Genomic DNA, 23,718 nt, shown 5'->3' with positions numbered 1-23,718 from the left:
CCATCCCCCCAACCTCCCTTCAAGTATGCAGAGCTGTGCCCCTAGTTGAGACCCCTGTTTACAGAGACTTACCTGCACTGTCTGCAATTGCTCCTTCTTCTGCTGTCCCACCCGCTTCTCTCATTTGTGAACAGGACGGCATGTGACAGCAGCCCGTTCTGCAAAAAATGCGGAAATTAGGAGCGACGAGCAGCAGGATGCATAATCAGGCAAGGTAAGTAGCGCTTAACATATTTAAATAGGGGTTCTGCCACCGAGCGGCAGGGGGACCACACTGAGGTCCCACTGCTGCCGGTAAAATGGGGCGCGACATATACGGTGTCGGGGGTCATGGTGGGCCTCTCCCGCTAGAACATTCCGGGCACCCCCGCCACGACCCCTGACGTTGGAGGGCTAGCAAAATTCAACCCTAAGTGACAGCATCTCTGATAACAACACTTTCTCATTACTATACTGAAGTACAGAAATTGAAAGAAATTTGCAATTTTTTCATTTAATGAACCTGGAATGGACCTAGAAAACTTAGAGCATATTGATCAACTGAAATTGAATATGTAGTGTGTTTTAGGGTTTCAATATTGGGTTTCAAAAATATATTGGGAGATCTACATGTAAAAGTATTTTTAGCAGTGATTGAGAGATAACAAAGATTTGACTTTGTCTTGGATAAATTGGGAGATATTATACAATGAATGTTTCCAAATGAATGTGATTCAAGATTTTTCTGAAATTCTGTCAACATCAAGAGCATTGCTGTCAGTAAGGTACTGCTGCTATACCTTCTACATTTGTTTCCTGTTCCAGTTCACGTCTCAAGAACTGATGTAATGGGCAGAGTATGTTGTAATCTATGGAGACTTTTTGGAGAAACCTGCAGGATTGTTTTCCTACACCTAGCTATGTTTTCTCATTCATCAAACTGATGTAATAAATTTCATCAAAAGTACATGACAGAGTGAAATAGTTGACCAATTCATCTATCATCTTTGTGAATCACCATATTTAAACCTATTGGGCTGGATTTTTAAACAGCTCAGGGTCCGGACCAGAGACGGTCGAGCACTCAATTTGGCGCTGCCTACCTCCACGCCAGTTCGCTGCCACAATCTCAATCCCGAGTCATTTTGAGTGAGGGTGGCTTAGGGGCTCAGCCACTTTCTGGTGGGCAGCCAATTGAGACCAATTATTGTTATAGGCCCCATTCCCATGCTGGCTGGAATTTCCAGTCAGCAGTGTGGGTAGCCCACATTGACCTGGACCACATCCAGGCCAACGTGGTGGGCTCAGGGCAGGTGGGTGGGGCGGGCACGCTGGATCACATGTGGGACCCATCCTTGACCTATAACGGCTGCTGCGCCACAGCTGCGGCTGCTGGTTGTGCCCTGGAGGGATTGTCCGTCCAGGATCATGACCTGGCAGCTGTGGCTTTTTAAAACATAAAAATAAACTTCGCCTCCCATTGGCCCTCCAGTGTCAGGAGCCTGCCCAGCATCCATGACTGGATGGCGAACCAACTCCCAGGTGTTTAATTGGCTGAAGATTTGAAAATCCCTGTGGGCGTGCCTATAGTGCAGAGTCGGAACCTTGAACTGGCCCGCATTTCCGGTTCCCGACCCCTGATTGAAAGTCCAGTCTATTATTTCAGTGTAACAATGGAGTGTCTTGCAACAATGAACTGGATTTTCCTGAAGGTGTATGCCATTGTTCCAGGAAGTTACAGCATGACTCCACAGCATAATTTTCTGAGACTTCTGTATCATTCTGCCATTGCCCTCGCCAAACAATTAATCACAATAGTTCGGCCTCAATCAAAAACAGTGACAATCATAAGTTTGCTGAATGATCACTACTTTGATCGTCGCTGTCACTTACAGTTACAGAATGGCACTGATGTGACCAGAATCACTCATGGTATTCAATCGCTCTTTCATTTAAAAGTATTAAAAAAAGGTTCTTTCATCGGTGCTTAGATAATTAACAAAACAAATGCATCAGAAAGAACAAATTAAAATTGGAAAGAATCTAACAGCAAGGTAGCTGACAGCCCTTTTGTGTGCTCCTTACCCAAGTGTTTCCTTGGAGTTCATGATATTTAGAGCTTGGAAAAATCCTCCCCATATCCTCACTTCATTTGTGCACTGTCTGATGCTGGGGTATTCTGTGCAAGAATAGACCAAATAAAGCATTTGAACAAACTTACCCTTAAAATTCAAAAGTAGCAAGGCATTAAAACTGTTCTTGCTCAAAATCAAAACTGGCTCTTCTATCCAAATGAAGCCACTTTGACTTTCCCACCACCTTGTCACTGTAAAGTTCTCAATATTAAAATTCCCAGCTGTAACCCACAAAACAATAATGGTGAATTGAAATAAACAGATTAACATATTATCAGTATCTGGACAAAATAAGAAAGGATTAATTCTATTTATGCTAAGTAACTCAGGTAAAAGTAAAAAGATTTTTAAAATACGAAAATGGGTATGAATGAATTGTTTAGCAATTATTCTTCCATTTTATAAACAGCAGTAGAAAAAAGCATTGAGTGTTCCACCACTGTCTCCACATGAAACTGTCTTGTGTACATAGCTGGCCTGCTTCTGAGCATTTGTGCTAGTTCCAAGCTCCTTGAATCACCACTATCAATACTGTGGCATTCGATAATGATTTTTCCAACAAATTTTGGATTTTGATGTAGTAAAACAATGGTCTTATGGCACTTGCTGGCAATAACGCCATTTCAGCAAATTCCCAGTCCATGAGTTCTTGGATCACCCTACTGTACATAATGCTACTGATATGGCTAAGTTGCAATGGCTTCTGGCTTACAATACATACATTTTTGTGGACTGCTTGAGCTAACACACTTTTTATACTAATCATACTGAAAACATTGCCTGTTTCATCCGTGGCATCAGTGACTGTGTAATGGCTACTAATGTATATGCAATGGTCATTTTAAATTTAGAAGGTTAATGTGAAAACTAAGATACAATCTAACAAACCAAATTAATGAATCAAAATTTGGTGTATTTTTAATACATCTTTCAAATGTTGATTTCAGTAGATTATATGGAACCTTTGCAGCTATTCGACACCTGTGGGTTTCCATCGAAGCTTATAATGATATACAATAACTGAACTTAAAAATAAAAATTACAGGTTTGATCCCCAATTTATGTTGGGTGAGCTGATTTTAGCCCAGCTGATGAAGATAAAGGTGATGCAATTGGTTTTGGTGTCCATTAGCTAAGGAGGGAAGAAATTCAGCCAGATTCCCAGTTCCTAAGTGATCTCTGCTGGAAAATGTTAAAATGCATTCAGGTGAACATGGTTATCTTCTTGACCAAGACCATCTGTCTCCCATTTCCCCCCTCCACTGCCCCCCCCCCCCCCCCACCCCCACCCCCACCAGCATACAGTTGAATAATGGACTGATACTCATTGCTGGTGCCCAGAATTCCATACCCTAATATGAATCATAATGTTCACCCAAGAAAGGGCAAACATTGTAGCAAAGACAGTTACTTGGAATTTGCCATTTAACTATTTTCTTAATGAATATTCCTCAAAGTATATGATAAAAGAGTAACCAAATCAGTAATCAAAAGGAAATAGCATGAATTTTGGAGGGATATTTGCTATACAAAAATGGTAGTAAAGAGAGGAAACATGAGGTCATCCAAAACTCTGCTGCCGTGTCTTAACTCACACCAAGTCCTGTTCCCCTATCACCCCTGTGCTCGCTGACCTACATTGGCTCCCGGTCAAGCAACATCTTGATTTTAAAATTCTTATCCTTATTTTCAAATCCCTCTATGGCCTCAACCCTCCCTATCTCTGTAATCTCCTCCAGCCCCACAATCTTCCAAGATATCTGTGCTCCTCTCGTGCATTCCTGATTTTAATCGCTCCACCATTGCCAGCCATGCCTTCAGCTGCTTAAGCCCCAAGCTCTAGAATACCCTCCCTACACCTCTCCACCTCACTTTCCTCCTTTAAGACATTCCTTAAAACCTATCTCGTTGACCAAGCTTTTGGTCATCTGACCGAATAGCTCCTTTGGTGGCTCGGTGTCATTCTTCGTTGTATAATGCTTTTGTGAAGTGACTTGGGGCATTTTATACATTAAAGATGCCGTATAAATATAAGTTGTTGTTTTAAAGAGAGTTCTTATAACTCTTGCCGTTGTTTTGAAGGTTCCTTTCACTTACATTAAATATGTCATGTAGAGATTCTTCTGAGTGACTGTGGTTCAGTTGTGCAGTTTGGTATCAAAATTATTAATTGTAACAAAAGTGCACCTTGTTGATAAAATTTTATACATCTCTGAAAACTTGAAAAATGCATTTCTTCAGACACTTTGGGCTGAATTCGATGAGCCCTTCGGCGTCAGGGTCGTGGCCTGTGGACCTCCGACGCAAGAAGGCCCCGCTGCATTTTACCGGCGGCGGCGAGGCCTCGGTGCAGCCGTCGCTCGGCGGCGGGCCTTCATTTAAATATTAAAATCAATGAAAAACATGCAAAGCACCTTGTCCCGCTGGCCGTTCCGAGGCGTTATACTGGTGGGAAGGGAGAAGGAGTGAAAATTTCAGGGTGGGAGGGGGGAGGGAGCGGGGAAAGCTGCTCCGATTGGTTGCTGGAATGGTGGGAAGGGGTTTAGGGTCAAAGGGAATAAAGTTTGGGGGGACAGGTCGTGAGTGAAAACTCACTTTTTTAGAGGGGGGGGATAGGACAAAAAAATCAATGGATTATTCATTGAAGGAGGAATTGAAAATGTGAATAAATGTATGTCTGCATTTTTAAGCATTCTGTCACTTTAAAACTTTTAATGAGACCGAAGGGCCTGAAGCCCTTTAAAAATGGCGCCTGCACGGTGGCGCCAGATGCCGTTGCTGGGGATGGAACGGCCACCCCCTGTACGTCATCGGGGGCGGCCGCTCCACCTCCTCCATTTAAATGAGCTTGCACACAAAATATTGCGGGGGCTCAGCTGAAAGGCTGTCGACTTCAAAGCGCACAACCGTGATAAAATTCAGCACTTTATTTTTTTTAGAAGTTAACCTAAATATTGGAGAGTTCAATTAAATTTTATAGGCAATTGAGATTATATAATGCAATAGAATAATTGTTAATGTGGTAGGTTTATGCATTTTTCTAGCTACAAATTTAACTTACAACATTTCATCAAAAATTCTCTGAATAGCAGCCATTGCTATGTTGCAGAATGTTTAAGCGTGAGCAGGGTTTAAGAGTTTATCCTTGCTTGAAATTACTTATTTTGAATAGCTGTGTAAGCAATTCACTGAAAAATTAGAAATGTGTATTAGTGATCAATGAATAAAAATATAATCAAAATATTCATTTAGTTAAATATTTGTGTAAAGAACCAATTGAGATCTGTTTTGTTTGTATTAATGGGGGAGTATAGCATCACTGAACATTACTGTTAGATTTTGTGTTTATATTTCTGTGCTGTTCTATTTGTTCCCTTAAATCTGTTTACTTTTCTACCATCTGGAGTACGTTGTAGGCATTCTTAATTTGTTTCTACAGAAACAGCTAATTTATTATGTTAATAGGCAAAATGCTGCAAAGGCTTTTGTGGAGATTTTGTTTTGTAGCTAGACTGTACTTGGATTTGTGTTAAATTTCACACATCAACACGGAATAGATTTTAAAGATATTGATGTGAAAATAGAGTTTAAAAAGTAACTTTGAGTGACTCCTTATATACTATTACATGAATTATTTGTGTCTGGAGTTCACATACAGTCTATTAGACTATGAGCTGAATTTTACCGGCCCCTCGTTGCCGCAGGTCGCAGTGCGTGGGCCAGACCCACGACGTCGAGAAAGGCCCGCCGCATATTACCAGCGGTGGGGGGACATCGGCGTGGCCGCCACTTGGCGGCCGGCCCTTCATCTCCATATTACAGTGAACCCTAATGTTATTTAAATTAACTTACCTGCAGGCGGCGGCCATCCCACGCCGATTTTGTGGCCTCCATTTGGCCCTCCCCTGGTGGGGAGGGGGAGGAATAAAATGTTCAGGGCCGGAGGGGTAGAGGAGCAGGGAAAACAATTTTGATTGGATGTGGGGATGATGGGAAGGGGTTGAAAGGCAAAAGATTGAAGGTTGAGGGGGGAGGTTCAGGTATTTGAAAAACCCAATTGGTCATTTTAGGCAATGAAATGACCGTTGCGGGGGGGGGGGGGGGTTGAGGAAGGGCCTCCATCATTTAATTTTATATTTAATAAAAATAACTACTGATGTACCTTTAAAAATTAAAATTAATTGTAAGGGCTTAAAGCCCTTTAAAAATGGCGCCGGTGACTGTGCAGTGGCACCGGACGCTGTTGCTGGGGACGCAGCAGCTGCCCTCACGGCATTGGGGGCGGCAGCTCCGCCCCCTCTATTTAAATAAGCCCCTGAGCGTAATATTGCAGGGGCTCAGGGACGGCGATTCCGTGCAGGATGCACATCGCCATTAGTCTGTGCCGCCGCAAACTGCGGCACACTCGTAAAATTCAGCCCTATATCTTTACTACATAATGCAGCAGTTGAAACGCTTGTGAAGTTGTTTAATAGTGCAATAGTTTATGCATTTCTGCAGTAACATTAAACATCATAAATGTAGTCATCATAAATGGTTAAGGTTATTCACAGAACTAATGAGCAATGTATCAAATACCATGGGGCTGAACTTTGCTTTTCCTACTAATTTTAGCAAAAAAAGGCATCAGTATAAAAGAGAAAATTGAGAAAATATAGCAACAAATGAGAAAAAAACATGAAGGGCTGGATTTTAAGAGCCCGCTGCTGACATTGGAGGTGAGCTCAAAAAATGGTGGGCCGCATGCCAAAGAGCCGCTGTGATCTGCCACCTGGCAACTCATAGAAATGCCAGGGTGGCCCGCGCCCCCACCCCCCCACAACAACGTGGAGGGGGCGGACTGTCCGTCCCCAGCAATGGCGTCAGCTGCCTGTGTGCCATTTTTAAAGGGCAGCCAGTCCTGCCGGTCAATTTAAAATTTTTAAGCAGTATCCCCCCAAAATGTATGAAATAAATTTCTAATGCTCCTTTCCCACCCCCAATAACAATTACAGTAACTATTTTCCCCCTCCAAAACACTTACCTTTTAAATCTGGCCTTCTCCCACCCCCCAAGACTGTGCAAAATTTGAAGTTCACCCCTTCCCACCATCCCTTACACCCATTACGTTTATTTGACCCTGCACTAAAAATCCTAATTCCTCCCCCCTCCCCACCAGTGTCATGCCGGCTTTCCCCGGATGGAGAATTGCAGGTGCGGGATTGCCGGCCCGGAACATTTCAGGTAAGTTTATTTAAATTTATTCATGTCATTCATTTGAATATTGAAATACTGTTCCCGTCGCTCAGTGGCGGGGGGCCGCTACAGAGCCTCACTGCCGGCAGAAGGATAGGGCCAGGCCCTCCCGGCGTCAGCCCCGTGGCAGACCGCTGCCGGAACCATTTTTTGGCCCCCTCCCCCGCCACGGAGCCCGACGACGTGGACTTGGTAAAATCCAACCCGAAATGTCAACTATATAGAAAAATTGTTGTAAGTAGAGCTCCAGAATGTAAATTGTTCCCAAATCATTGAGTGACTGGAAAGTGATTTGACTGCTACTGGGTAACTACATTTCTTTTTAGCTTACCAATTGTTTTTCATAAGAATCTCACCATTCAACAGTCTGCTGTGATGTACACTTAGCAATGTGTCATGCCATAAAGGCAACGTGATTAGTACCATATCACTGGAATTCACTCTAGAACAGAGCACTGCATTTGAGGAAAAGTATTTTGGAAAAGTTAAAATATGGGAGTGCTAACTTTTCTCAGCACGTGAATTGTAGAAGCGATGTCAGTATTTTTATTTTCTATTTTTTTCACTTCCTCCCCTCCCTTTCAAAAAAGCTTATTGACCTTCATATCAGATGTGACAAATATGTATCTTCACTCATATGCACGATCAGGTTACTGATTGTGAAAAATGGCATTGTACCTATGGGCTTCACCTATAACAGTAATACTCGAGATCTTAATTTACATAGTGTCACCTTGATTACCTGTTCTTTGTGTCAGCAAATGCTGTTCAAGTTTCAAAAGTCATCTCTTTAGGATACTATTAGTCAAAAAGGTTTAAATCTATTAGAAGTACAAACACTGAAAATTTTACGAAGAAACTCCACATCAGTTTGTATTCTTTAATCTCTAATGGCTTTAAAGATTTTTTTAAAATCATGTCATCAAATAATACTAACCAGAAAGAACACTGGAATGTTAGAGCCTAATTCCCTTTTTGTATTATTGTTAGTGAAGGATCAGAGTATAAAAGCTGGGTGGGTGTTGGTGGATTGATTTGCACGGTGTTAACATGATACTGTATCTCACTGTCAGCTGTCCATCCCCATTTTTACACCACCTGCATTTAAACACTTTTAAATATTTAGCTTTACTTTTTGAATTAGTTGAATATTCATTAAGTGCGAAAGTGTGAATGGGCCTCCACATCCACAAGTTGCTGAAAGCCACCAACATACTGCTGCTGGAGTGAAATATTGGCTGGAATTTAACACTCCCTCCCCCCATCTCGGGAGTGGGCTAGGAGACGAGGGCGGTGTAAAATCGTGGCGGGGAAGGTGGCAAACCACCCGCCCTTAGGCCAGTTGAAGCCCTTAAGTGGCCAATTAAGGGCCTCTTCCTGCCACGGCTGGTATTTCACCAGCAGCGGACGGGTACTTCAGCACCTGAGGAGGCTGCCTAGTAATACATGCAGCCTCCTTACAGGCTGAGGGGGGAAGATCCTCCTGATCGGGCACCCTGTGGCCAATGGAGGGCCTCCCCATCTTCATGGACTGCCTCTGCTAAAGAAACCCGCTCCCCCTGCCCTACACTCTGATCCCCCACCCCCCACTTCTTGCAGGGGCCTAGCCGATTTTCCCTGGTGAGGCCCAACCCCCACTTACCTTTTTGGAGACACATGTCCGTGGTCCTCATCTTGCTGGGTGCGGTCCCAACAGTATCCACCATTCCCGGTGGCACTGCTGGGACTGACGAGCCGCTGGCCCTCTGATTGGCCGGCAGCTCTTGGAAGTGGAACTTCCTGCCTCAGAGGGGCAGAAGCGCCAAGTAAAGCCAATTAAGTGTCTGAGCTACGCAAAATAGCAGCGTGGCTTCCAGGCCTGGCAGAGGCAGGCTCACTTCCGGCTTTCCAACCAGTGGACAGGGCCACTGCCTCACCATTAAATTCCAGCCATTAGACTATTTCCATAGTTTCCTATTATGTTCAAGAGATTCTTTAGCAATGGACTTCATTTTGTATTCGTGGTCACAGGTCAATTTCAGGCCACATATATAATGCTGCTGGCTATAGCACTGTATTTTCAGTTGTCACCCATACATAACAGAACATAATGTTTTCACTGACATTGTCTAAAACATGATACCCTCTAAATTTAATGAATTAAAGAACAAAATATGTAATTATAAATGTGAAATTGATTTGTTATTTTATTCCTCCATTTATATAAGAATGATATTGTTACTTAAATGTCAGTTTGAAACATATAGGGCTGAATTTTACCAGTCCTCCGATGTTGTGGCAGGGGACCTGGAAAATTCTCTCGGGAGAGGCCTGCCACAACCCCCAACGCCGGGAAAGCCCTGCCGCATTTTACCGGCAGCGGCAAGGCCTCCAGTGCAGCCCTGGGGCCTTAATTTAAATATTAAAATGAATTAAACTAAATGCAAAGTAACTCACCTTGACCCAACAGCTGTCCCATGCCGATATTCCGGGCAGTGGCTGGAACTCCCACGCCGTTGGATCTCCATTCGAGGCATGACTTTGGTGGGGAGGGGGGAGGAGTGAAATTTTTAGGGTGGGTGTGGGGTGGGGGGGCAAGTGGAGAAAACTATTTCCATTGGCTGAGGGGAAGGGGTTGAAGGGCAAAGGTGACTATGTTCGGGGAGGAAATTCGGCTTGAGAATAAAGATTTTTTTTTGGTGGGAAAGGGCCAAAAATAAAGTATGTGGTCATTGTGGTGGGGGTGGGGGCGGTGCGGTTGTAGAGGGGCTTTCAGCCTTTAATGAATTTCTTTAAATCTATGCTAAAGCAATTTCTTATTAAAAATATTAAATTGGCTGACGGGCTTGAAGCCCTTTAAAAATGGCCCCAGACACCATTGCTGGAGACAGAGTGGCCGCCCCTTCTATGTCATCGGGGGCAGCCATTCCACCCCCTTCATTTAAATGAGTCCCCGTGCGAAATATCGCCATCGTACGTGCGCCATGTCTTTTTTCAAGCTCACCGCCAAGAACGCGAGCTTATAAAATTCAGCCCATAAAGAGTCATAGAATCATTTACAGCACAGAAGGAGACCATTCAGTGCATCGAGTCCATGCCAGCTCTCCACTCCACTGCTCGATCCCTGTAGCCCTGCAAGTTTATTTCCTTCAAGTGGCCATCCAATTTCCTTTTGAAATCATTGATAGTCTCTGCTTCCACCACCTTTGTGGGTATTGAGTTCCAAGTCATTACTGTGAAAGGCATCTTCCTCACATTCCTCCTGCATCTCTTGCCCAAACTCTTCAATCTGTGTCACCTAGTCCTCGTACCATTAGTTAATGGGAACAGTTTCTCCTTGTCTATCTTTTCTATGCCTGTCATAATCTTCCATGCCTCTGTTAAATGTCCCCTCAATCTCCTTTGCTCTAAGGAGAACAACCTAACCTTGTAACTAAAATTCCCCATCCCTGGAACTATTCTGGTAAATCTCCTCTGCATCCTTTCAAGGAGCTGCACATCCTTCCTAAAGTGTAGTGACCAAAACTGGATACAATACTCCCGTTGGGACCTAATCAGAGCTTTATAAAGGCTCAGCATAACTTCCCTGCTTTTGTAATCAATGCCTTTATTTATGAAGCTAATGCTTTGCTAACCACTCTCAATATGTCCTGACACCTTCAAAGATCAATGCAGATGCACCCCCAGGTCCCTGTATTCCTGTACACTCTTTAGAACTGTGAAATTAATTATGAATTACCTCTCCCTGTTCCTTCTGCCAAAATGCATCACCTCACACTTGTCAGTATTAAATTCCCTCTGCCACATGTCTGCCCATTCTGTTAGCCTGTCTATGTCCTGTTGCAGGTGGTTCATACCATCCTCACTGTTTCCCACACTTCCAAGTTTGGTGTCATTGGCAAATTTTGAAATTTTACTCTGTATTCCAAGATCCAAGTCATTTATATATAGTAAAAAAAAGCAGTGGTCCCAGCACTGACCCTTGGGGAACACCAGTGTCTACCATCCTCCAGTCTGAAAAACAACCATTTACCACAACTCACTGTTTTCTGTCCTTAAACCAATTTTTTATCCAATTGGACGTTGACCCTCCTATTGCATGAGCCTCAATTTTGTTAACCAGCCTTTTATGTGGTACTTTATCAAATGCTTTCTTAAAATCCATATCAACTACATCCACTGTATTCCCTTTGTGATGGAAACCAAACCTGCCAATTGGAAACAGATTAATTTTGTCAGATGGAACACTACTTGAACCCTTTTGCTGGACATTGCACAGAACCTGTTGAAAAAAGCCCACAGAGTTGGACTGCTAAAACATGGCTGCATATTTGCATTCTGAGAGACAGTTGAATAGAGAGACAATGTGAGTGCTCACTGATTCAATTAACAAGACAGGTCTGGACAACCATAATAATCAACCTTCTTTGTCTGTGTAAGAGCCAGAGCTCCACACCCCACCGAGCGTAACTGGAGAACTTTGAGAATCCACAACCCTCGCAGAAGATGCTGTTTCAAACAAAGAGCTGGTCACATGACTTACCTGCTGGCTAGACTGGGAACTGTTTGAATGGTGCCTCACAGAAAGGTTTGGACAGACTGCAATTTGAAGACCAAAGAGAAGGAAGCTCTCTCTCTCTCTCTCTCTCTCTCTGTCTCTCTCTCTCAAGCAAAGTCCTAGGGACCCATGGAAGCAGCGTAAGCCTCAAGGCAGAGGACCTCTTCAGCCTTCTGGTACCAGACAACCAAGTTTGAAAATGTGCACTGGGCCCCACCGAGAACTGCAAGGCCTCAACTCCAACCAAGGACTTTACATCCAAACTAAAAAACAGTAACTAAAACTATTTATTGCCAACCCTACTTGAACCTCCCCTTTTAATTCTTTTTCCCCCACTGTATATATTTGTGCGTGCGTTTACCTCATATGCATGCTAGCTTGGTTGCGGCGCACAGTTTAGTAATTTTAACCGAGTTAGAGTGATAAGATTAATAATCTTACATCTTTCTTGTTTAAACCTGAGAAAACCTGTCTGGTTGGTTCATTTACAATTACAATTGGAGAGCAGTGAGCAAGGACTCACTGAGGTGTTAAGCTAAAAACAGTGTTTTAAAAGATAAACCCTGTTACGGCCAAACCAGGAAAGTGGCAAGAGGGGAACCTGAGACCCCTTCCTCGCCCGATCGTAACATCTTCATCAGCCTTCTCTGTTACTTGATCAAAAAATTCAATTAGATTAGTCAAACATGATCACCCTTTACAAATCCGTGCTGGCTCTCCTTAATTAACTCAAAGCTCTCCAAGTGTCTGATTTCCCCCCCCCCCCCCCCCCGATTATTGTTTCTAAAGCCTTGCCCACCACTGATGTTAAACAAACTGGCCTGTAGTTGCTAGGACTGTCCTTACACTCTTTCTTGAATAAGGGTGCCACATTTGCCACTTTCCAATCCTCTGACACCTCCCACATATCCAGGGAAGATTGGAAAATTATGGCAAGCCCTTCGCTATCTCTACCGCCACTTTGTTTAGCAACCTGGGATGCAAGCTATCCAGACCAGATGACTTATCTACCCTAAGCATAGTCAGCCTTTTCAGTAACTCCTCTCTCTCAATTTTTACCCTGTCCATTTACCCTAGCCTTTACTGTCTCTGCTTCTGCTAATATTTTGTCAGATTCCTCTTCCTTAGTAAACACTGATGCAAAGTACTCATTTAGTATTTGAGCCTTGCCCTGTACCTCTAAGCATATATTACCCTCTTTGTCCCTAATAGGCTGCACTCCACCTCTTACTACCCACTTACTATTTACATGCCAGTTCCCTTTTATGTTGACTGCCATTCTGTTCTCATGTTCTCTCTTTGCCAGTCCTATTTTTCTCTTCAACTCTCCTCTCAACTTATTGTACATGGCCTGGTTCTCATTTGATGGGCTGGATTTAATTAGCGGTGGCAGGTGAACAAAACGGCAGGCCGCGTGCTGCCACATTGCAGCGATCTTAAGTGCAGCAGCTCATTTAAATGTGCAGGTTGGCCGCCCAAATCACGTGATGGGGGCGGCCTCAGAGACGCCGTGAATGACATCAGCAGTCTCTGTGCAGGTCCTGGCACCATTTTTAAAGGGCTGCCAGACCTGCTCAGAGTTGCCCCCACTACATTAAAAATAAATGTTTGACCTGTTTCCCACCCCCTCGCCCCCCCCCCCAATACACTGAAATTGCAGAGTTGACCCCTTCTTCCCCAACTGCAGAAAGTGCAGAGTTGACCACTCCCCCCCACCACCCGGACTGCAGAAAGTGCAGAGTTGACCACTCCCTTCCACTCCCCCCACCACCCCGACTGCAGAAAGTGCAGAGTTGACCACTCCCTTCCACTGCCCCCGCCACCCCGACTGCAGAAAGTGCAGAGTTGACCACTCCCTTCCACTGCCCCCGCCACCCCAACTGCAGAAAGTGCAGAGTTGACCACTCCCTTCCACTCCCCCCGCCACCCCGACTGCAGAAAGTGCAGAGTTGACCACTCTCTTTCCACCCCCCCCCACCGCCACCCCGACTGCAGAAAGTGCAGTTGACCACTTTCTTTCCACCCCCCTAAACTGCACAAAGTGCAGAGGCCAACCCATTCCCCCTCCCACACACACTAAAAATGCAGAGTTGACCCCCCCCCGCCCCCACTGCACTAAAAATGCTCTGAACCTCCCTTCCCCATCTCGGTTGCGCCTGCTTTCCCTGGACAGGAAAGTGAAGATGCATGAGTGCCACCCATTGCACTGAAGATCTGGATCCAACGGTAAAATCACGGGGATTGGATTTAAATATGTGCATAAAGTTAATGTCAATATTTACAGTCGGTCTCGTCACCACTGCAATCTTCCGGCCCTCCCACGACATGGAGCCCGAAGTCGGGAACTCAACAAGATCCAGCCCAAAAAATTTACCTGACATGCATCACTCTTTTTTTCGTTCCATCATAATCTTTATCTCCCTCGTCATCCAAGGAGCCCTGGTTTTTTGATTCCCCTACCTTACACCCTTGTTGGAATGCACCGAGCCTGTATCTGAAGCATCTCTTTATTGTACATCTCTTTTCTATTGTGCAATTACTAACAGAAATGCACTAAAATTATTTTTTAAAGCCAAATGCTTCGCTCACAATCATTTTTTTTGGTTTTGTAATTATTTCTTTCTAAAAGAGGTGAACGTCCAAGAAGTGGCATGCCTATCACCCTGCAACTAGTTCACCACACAGTTATTGCTTCTCTCCAGGATTATTTTGTTTTTGTATTGATACTGGAAGCAGTGCTGCGGTCCTGGATCTCTCAGATTACTAGGAATCAAAAGAGCTTTGTGGCAGTATATACCCAAGCCTTGTCAGATGTTGGCAACAAAGCCTTTTGCCAGTAGTAACAGAGGTGATTGTATAATTTCATTTTACATATTAGATTAATAGAAAAACATTTTCTTTTTCCATAATCTGACATTAAATATTAAATATGGATATTAACAAGCTGTTTTTTGGGGTTTTTTTTATTAGTTTCCCTTCATGTACCGTTATTTGTACCTATCTGTTTTCTATAGTAACATCAAGGGTTTTATGCATTGAGGAATACCAGATGGCTGACTCGCACATACCTGAGTTGCTGCATGCTGTCTGGAGACCAGACCTAGGCTGTGCATTTCTTACACATTATGCAGAAACCAGTAAATATTCTTTGGTTTACATAGGAAATATAATGGTTTGATCAGTTGCACACCTCTAATTTTCAAAACAAAATCTTACAAATGTATCCACTCAGTAGCATCATCAAGAGCCGATAGAGTTGTCTCCAGTTAATAGCAATATGGTACATGCATGAGTGTTTTTTTGAGAAAAATCTTCCTCCATTTTAATATTTGCATTGTATGCAGAGATTGAAAATTAATTACATTTTTTTTCCATCTACTTTTTGTTTTGTATCTGACAATCATTGTCCACTTTTTAAAATTCAGTTCTGTGCATTTGAAACTGATAAATATATATTTTGAAATTTCATATACTGATACTAAATATCTGCTGGAAAGTTTGCATTATTTTTGGTTTCAGATTCAGCAATTAGAATCAGTGGACATTTGGGCTTCTGTGAAATATTCATTTTTCATACTTTTAGGACCGAAATCTATTAGATATTGTTTGGATACCATTTTTTGTTGAGCTACATTTATTTTAATTTTTTAAAAAGATAACTGTTGTTTACTTTGCTTACATACCAATATAGGGTTCAATACAATACTGCAGAAATTACCTGCCATCTGTCCAGAAGGAGTTTTAAGCCTAATTTGTGGAATTTAAGCTGTGATATTTTTTTAAAAACTGATTAAATCTCTCATAAAAAAAACTGAATTTATACATTTGTTTAAAAATGCTTTCTGTGTAGCAGTGTTATTAAACATAAAACATGGAGGAACAGAACTATAATCACAGACTGAATAACATTCTATGTAGTAGGATATATTTGTACAGTTATGCATTTTTAAAAATTTGCCATGTAGATTTTAATTGGCTTAATTGGGAATTATTTTGTGCCTAGGGCTCATGCCTTGAATGGTAATGATAAAATATAAGGTTGAATGGTGTAATTTGCAATGCCTCTTTCTGCCTGAATATCCTGCTTTAGGGCTGCCAGAACACACTAATTAGCCTGCTGGAGGGCTGTTGAGTAAGAACCTTTGGAAATGTACAATTACCTACACCCTTGGTTTTTAGCCCTTTTAAGTAAAACAACAGGTTTTTCAGATTTCTTTAAAATGTATTAAAACTTTTTAAAGAAGTATACTAAGGTTAAAAATTTAATCAACGCAGTAATGTTTGACCAATTCTATGTTGCCAGATTCATAAGACAAAACAAATTGATGGAAATAAATAATATTTGCATCTCATTTTAATTTAGCAGGTGATGATGTATAGTCAGCACTAATAGTTACTGGATTTTGTAGTTACACTATGATAATGCTTCTGAAAATTTTTCAGCTTTTATAAGCTTTATATTTTCTGTTTTATTTTACAAGTGTACATTTAGATGATATTTTAAGCATATCATATATATTTTCCCAGCTAGAAAGGGCAATCAGCAGTAGTATCTGTTGGTTAACTTGCAACCAGGTTATTTATTTATTTTTTAAATGAGTGCAACATTAAATGTCCAAAGGGCTGTAATAAAATTACATGTTTCCCCTCTGTCGAACAGAAATGCAATTCTCCAACATTTTCTTTCTGTCAAGTGCAAATATAACTTGCCATATCTCACAGGAAAGACTATTTTAAGACAAATATGCTATGCTGAAGTCATTTTTGCTAAGACGTGAAATACCATACTCTTGTTTTAACCCCAGAGGCTAGAAACCTTTCAGCTATCGCATATCATTTTCTTTTGTTTCATTAGGTTTGCTATTGTTGTAACTAGTTTATGATAATTTACTGATCTGTTTTTAAAGAGATTTTTTTTTAAAAAGACAGTTAAGCATGAGATAAAGCTGAGTTTTCCTCAACTCTGATTAGTTGAACCTGGGGAGTTTGAAATCCGAGTTCTGTTCTTCATTACTGTTTCAGCCATATTGGCATTGAGAGAATTTGTGGTCAAAGTAATGTGCCGAAAACCAGATGGTTGTAATTGTTCGTCATGGCAGTTCCTGTTTCAACAGAATTTCATACTGTTTTAAGTGAATATACTTTTCATAGTAGATAAAGCGGCACCTTTATAGTTTCCCCAAATCTATCAAAAGTGTGTTATTCAATCTGTTAAATAATGTTACATTATTAAGATATAATTCAACTGTAAAAATAACTAATTTCTTGAATTACTCTCTTGAAATTGAATATAAAACCCAAATAAATGTTTTGTCGTGTCAAATTTATCAAAAAAGGAATGGGTTTTTCTGCATCCTAGAATGAAATACAATTCACCATAGCTTTTTAAAATCTGATTTTACTATTTTTATTGCTGTGCTATTATTAAATACCATGCAGTTTGTTTTTTCTGGTTATGATGCTCATAAAACACATTTGCAAATCAAATGTCCCAATGGTACAGTTAATTTCTTGGGAATTGTATTTTTTCTATAATGTGAATGAATTTTTTAATCACTTGCTAGAAGTGATTGGTTTTCAGCAACTTTCACATTTCCTTTTAAAGTTGTACTCCAATTGCCAATGTATGTTAATCAGGAGCTTTGATATTGTATATGTAATTGCTCTGATTGAATGAAATTGTGAATACACAAACTTTGTTCCGAAACTGCACTCTGGTGCTATCATTGTCTCCTATCGCAGAATTTTGATGTTACAACAAAACATTGTAAAACATCTGACATTTACTTTGTTGTTGAGTATAAAATGACAAAGCTTCTAAAATCATGACAAATAAAATAATTCGCATGATTTTATTTCTATGATGATGCCTTTTCAGCATGTTTTCATCTATAATCAAAATTTCTAATAAACATAACTATTTTTAATTTCACTACCATTTTCTGCAAAGAATTCTTCTAAAATCCTGTTTTCTTTTTAAGACTTTAAAGTTACAATAGAATTTCAAACTAAATGTTTTACAATGTTGCATTATATTTTTCTAGTAATTCAATCAAATATTCAAGTGTTGCATAATGTAGGACAGTTTGCCATGTAATGGCAAGCTGTATTATTCTAGATATTAATGTCTCTTAATGTTTAAAAGTTTATACCATTCTGAGTGACTTTTTTTGTGTTTGATACAATATAAAGCTTTATTTAAGTTTGCAATCACTGTGCATTGCTATATTCTGCTAAACTGTTGTTTAAATCTTCACTATTATTTTGATGTGCATATTTATTATTTTAGGAATATAATTCACATGGGTGGTGGATAGGACAAATGAAGGGAACTATTGGCTTGGTGCCCAAGGACTACCTAATGGAGATGTATGATATTTGAGAAGGTCTGGGTAAGTACATTTTAATTGAATCTCAGTATAATAGACCATAAGTACCTTATTCCAGTGTCATTTATATATAAAGAATTCTTGTCAAGGTTTCATCCTGTAGTTCAAAATAGTTTGTGTATTTTTATGTTTAGGAGCCAGACTTCTGTATTGTTCTGTTATGAGCTGTCAAAAAAAATTCCCATGGAATTATTTTCCAAATGAGAAAAAATAACTGTTTTGGGCCCATTTCTGTATTTTATTGATTTTATGCACTTCTCTTTTCCACTGTGAATAAATGAGAATATTTCACCTGTCAAATATTCCTGAAACGTAACTTAATGAAGAAATACTCTATCTGTAATACATAAGTTATATCACTAAGTGGAAATTGACCTTTTTACAATAAAGCTACTTCCTACTGTATTTGAATTGAAAAATTTTATGCATTTTGGTGTCTAAAATTTATGGCCTATCTAGAGAAATGTATATTGTGTAAATATAAATATTCATGCAAGTGCTGATTACTGGGTTTTTTTACTAGAAAATTTCAGTATCTGGTGAAATTATTCATCAGACCTCAAATCACATTTTTCCCTTTAGTAAAATATTCCCAGTGAGAAACAAAACAAAAATAGCATTATGTGTGATGGACCTACTACATTAAAAATATGCCATGAAAATAATTTTATGTTTTGAAATAATTTTCAAGATTATTAGAAGCAATCAAATGTGCAAAGAAATGGAGTGGGGAAGGTTGGTGTGGAGACCTACTCCAGATGATGTAGCAATATGCCTACTGATATGAAATTGGTGAATTTAGAGAAACAGGCTAAGATAATTATTTGATGCAAGGTTGTAAAAGTTCTAGAAGAAGTGATTGTTGAAATATAAGTGTTTGCTTGTCCTTTTTGAATAGATTTGAAATGCATCAAATAACTATGGAGTTCAGTAGCATTTATAAGGATATTAAAAGAAAACACTAGATGGCAGTAGTTTTCTACAGACTTCATAATTGTTTGTTCTATTTCTTTCTTCTGCCCCCTCCCCCCCCATTCAACTTTACAGCCACCCATCTACCTACAGTGACGTTCTATTGTACATGAAGGGATTTTTAACTGGATTCAAGGCCCTGCAAAGCTTGTCTGTCCTTAGCCAGGAGAGGGAGTTCTCACCTACTATGGCACTTCTGTTTCCCAATTTATTTTATCACAAAGATAACATCATCATATTAACAATATAATCTATCCTCTTGCCACAGATGTGAAAATCAAGAAGCAGCTAAGTGTTTAATTAAATTATTTCCTCATTATTGTAATTATCTTTCATCATTTCACTGATGCATTATTTCTATTTTTCTGTGCTTGTGCGGCACTATGAACTCTAGCTGCTTGAGACTTCACACAGGCTTTGTATAGCATCTTTGTTTAATGTATAAACAGTCTTTTTTCATTGCTTCCAAGACTTGCCATTACAACTTAAATAATTGTAAACAAAGTCAAAATGGAAGGGGATGAGGGTGATATTGCTGCATTCCCCATCTTTCCCCAGTGTATCTTGAAGTAACTGTAAGCACTGTTTTCTGTCTTGTCTGTTTCACTTTATTGAATCTTGTTCTAATGTTCCAGTCTGCAAATTTTAAGGTTCAAATAAAGTTTAATTGTGTGCAAACTGTTGTTATGCTAATAATTTAAAAGCCTGCTATGTAACTAATGAAATTACTGTGTTATGATTAATTTGGAAACTGGTATGTTGATTGTAGTAATTGAACACAACAAGGTGAAGTAAATGATTATGATGCCATATGGCCTGTTAATCTCAAAGTTTAAAGAGGGTGAACTATTCCTTGCAGTGTTTTTTTTAAATATTTTGTGCTTGTATTTTTTTAACAAATACTGTTTTGCGAATTTTAAATTGGTTCAAAATATTTAGCACAGTTTTACTGTCAGCATATTTAAGTTGGGAGTCTCTTTCAAGTTTTGCTGCAAATGTTGAATTTAGAATGTACAACCAACTTTAACTGTTGCTCTCTAACATTGTGACTAACCTTTATATACTAAAATAGTATATTGTGATGCTTTATTTCATAACTGATGAATTTTTTTGTATGCACGAGACCCTGTTACGTAAAGCAATTCTACAGATATGATTTCAGCATCCTTGATATAACTCGTAAATGAGGAATTTCCTCTTAAAACCAATTGCTGTATTAGTGACTTGTGTATATATACTGCAGAGCATTACACACAGCTTAAAGAAGACTGCACCTTTTATATACTAAATTTAGCTGTCTCAAGAACTTATTTCAGTTGGCGTCTCCCTTTCTTGTCCTGATAGTTAACTTTTAATTTAGTCTTTCTTAGTTAATTTTAAAATGTGTCAAATGTACCCTTTAAATACATTTTGGACTGAATTTTATCAGCGCGCCGCACTGTGAAGTCGGCGGCCTTCACACACGGAAGTGCTGCCACATAGCCCCCACGTTATTACCCGCGGGGCTTCGTTTAAATGGAGGGGGCGGAGCGGCCGCCCTGGATGATGTAGAGGGGACGGCCGCTACATCCTAGGTAACGACGTCTGGCGCCACCATGCAATGCCAGCGCCATTTTTAAAGGGCTTCAAGCCCTTCAGGATAGATTTAAACATTAAAAGATGCCGGTGTGATAAAAAAAATCAATAAACGTTTATTTTAACATTGAATTCCCGCTCCCACCCCCACTCCCCAATGATTCCTCAACACATAAATTGACCTTCCCCTCCCCAAAAAATACACTTTTTGAAATTCCAAACTTTACCCCTGAACCTAGTATCTTTGACCCTCAACCCCTTCCCACCATCACTTAATTTTATATTTAACAAAAATGTGTAATATTGCAGGGACTCAGGGACGGCGCATCCACACGTGTTGCACACCACCATTAGAGTGCGCCGCCGCAGAGTGCGGCGCACTTGTAAAATTCAGGCCCTTATGTTCAAAACTTAAGTTTCTGGTGTTACTGAAGAGGTTAACAAAAAGCGGAGAAAAAAGGTGCCAGGCTTAAGTCAAGTCAGGAGTGTGATGGAATACTCTCCACTTGCCTGGATGGGTGCAGCTTCAACAACACTCAAGAAGCTCGACGCCATCCAGGACAAAGCAGCCCACTTGATTGGCACCCCATCCACCACCTTAAGCATTCACTGCCTCCACCATCGGTGCACAGTGGCAGCAGTGTGTAGATGATATATCTACAAGATGCACTGCAGCAACTCGCCAAGCCTCCTTCGACGGCACCTTCCAAACCCGCGACCTCCATCACCTAGACACATGGGAACACCACCACCTGCAAGTTGCCCTCCAAGCCACACACCATCCTGACTTGGAACTATATTGCTGTTCCTTCACTGTCACAAGGTCAAAAACCTGGAACTCTATCCCTAATAGCACTGTTGGTGTACCTGCACCCCATGGACTGCAAAGGTTCAAGAAGACAGCTCAGCACCACCTTCTCAAGGGCAATTAGGGATGGGCAATAAATGGTGGCCTTGCCAACGATGCTGACATCCCACAAATGAATTTTTAAAAAGGCATCTATCTGATAGTTCTTCCCCTTCACTGATGGTAGGTAGCATTTTCATAGAAATAACCATTTTACAAATCAAACATCATTTATTGTTTTGTGTTTCAGTACCTTTATGTGAAGTGGGCCTATACAAACAATTAAACCTCGAAGTGAAAATAATTTTTATAAGTTGCATTAAAATCAAAGGATTTATAATAAAGATAAAATACACCACCAAAGTAAAGTCAGGACTTTTTTCTATTTTTGTAATAGCTGACTTTTACTCCATAATTTATGAATGCTTCCATGAAGATAAAAATTCACAGTGCCCTAACTACCAGTGCAGTTTGCTGTGATCACATTTATTAAATCGGAATGGACTCTCAAGTTTACAAAATTAACTTAGGCATAATGACAAATAAAGTTATTCAATTTAAGTTTTTGCCTATGTACTTGTTTTCTATACTTGTATTATGACTAGAAAATTATTTTATAAATGTACTGTTTACATTTGAGTTCTGCCCACAGACAAGTGGGGATCATTGCAGCACAGCTCTATCAGAGAATAAATTGAACCTATTCATGCTTAGCAAAATTAACCCAAATCATTGATTATAAAATAGCAAAATATGAAAGCAGCTTTTGCACACAAGTAAAGACTAAACATTTTGAAAGAAAAGCATTTAATACATAGATGCTGCATCTAAAAATAAACACAATCTACCCAGTAATGATGATGCTGTCTATTGAAATGTTGTAATTTTCTTAATAAATCATTGACTATCTGTGAAAATTTTAATAAGACTTGCCTTTATTCGTAAGTGTACATTTGAAAGTTATGTAAAGGTCATCCAGTATGTACCTTACGAAGATAGCATAATGTATTGTAGCAAAAATTGTGAACATTTGTTATGTAAGTGTTCCTTTGGAGAATTTGACAATTTTGCATTATATTCATTGCTGATTGATACTGTTAATGGAAGCAACAATTTTATTTTTTGTGCTTAACTTTACAAGCAATCTTGTATGAATTTGAAATTTTCTTTAAATTATATAAAGCAGCAGAAGTGGATGGTTTTATTTCAGTAAGCATCTAAACGAAGAAACTGTAACAATCAATTTCAATATATTTATTGAACTCTGGACTTACCAGATTAAAACAGATGGTCTTTATTTTAACTAAGAAAACCAGTAGAGGTAAATGATGGTACATAATGGGTATTTTTATGATGTTTGTTTTACCTTTTTAATTTATTTTTGTGGGCCTGTCAATAGAACAATATATTAAGAGTCAATTGAAGATGCTGAGATGTAAAAAGAAACAGCAATTGCTTGTGTATGTGAATATATCTTTCTTTAATGAATCTGGCAATTGTGTCTAAAGGCCAATACAATACCAATAAATGTTCTAGGGATTATTGAATGACAATGTCACGAATGCTGACATGCAATTCTTTCCATAACCATTAATACAAACCATGTTGCTACAGATCTGCAAATACTACATTGTCTGTCTATTAGAATACTGCTAAACAAAGAGGGAGACGTTTGTAAGAGGTAAGGTGGTGAGTTAAGCGTTCATTTGTAGTCTGCAGAGCACAAAGTAATACAGTGGATCCCTGTGGTTGTGGCTTGTGGTGCTCATCATCTGATTTCTGATTCTTCAGGGGCTTCTTTAGCAGCGGTACATGAGGTGAGGAGGATAAGCTTGAGAAGGAAAGGGTGTATTTGAAACTGAAGAGCAGTATTAACAGCAGATTTCAAGGAAATGCCAACCTTTGCTGCTGCAATGAAATTACCAGTGCAAAATAGTGTTGGGAGTGGGAACAAGGACTGTGCCAGACAGATGGCACACCCTGCTGTGTCTTTGATTGAAAAAGAAGGGTAACATTTGCAGGGATGTCAGAAGAATGGTGATCAGCTAA

The 23,718-nt window shown here is 40.1% G+C and overlaps 1 protein-coding gene across 3 annotated transcripts in view; it reads left to right on the top strand.

Annotated features, from left to right (window-relative positions):
- The window catches only part of skap2 (src kinase associated phosphoprotein 2), a 415,888-nt gene extending 392,688 nt beyond the window's left edge, over nucleotides 1-23,200 (top strand). The window contains exons 12-13 of one of the 3 annotated variants that reach the window (XM_068059114.1): nucleotides 18,176-18,278; nucleotides 19,323-23,200. In XM_068059114.1, coding sequence (XP_067915215.1) covers nucleotides 18,176-18,268 — 93 coding nt within the window. In that variant the 3' untranslated portion in view covers nucleotides 18,269-18,278; nucleotides 19,323-23,200. Of the gene's footprint in view, nucleotides 1-18,175; nucleotides 18,279-19,322 lie in introns of those variants that run through there. The other 2 variants (XM_068059126.1, XM_068059144.1) reach the window with 2 other exon arrangements.
- Nucleotides 23,201-23,718: the final 518 nt, after the last annotated feature.

The sequence above is a fragment of the Heterodontus francisci genome, chromosome 2, assembly GCF_036365525.1.
Source record: "Heterodontus francisci isolate sHetFra1 chromosome 2, sHetFra1.hap1, whole genome shotgun sequence".
In the NCBI taxonomy this organism is placed as follows: Eukaryota; Metazoa; Chordata; class Chondrichthyes; order Heterodontiformes; family Heterodontidae; genus Heterodontus; species Heterodontus francisci.
The sequence above is the reverse complement of the archived record's forward strand: the minus strand, read 5'-3'. Positions and strand labels throughout refer to the sequence as shown.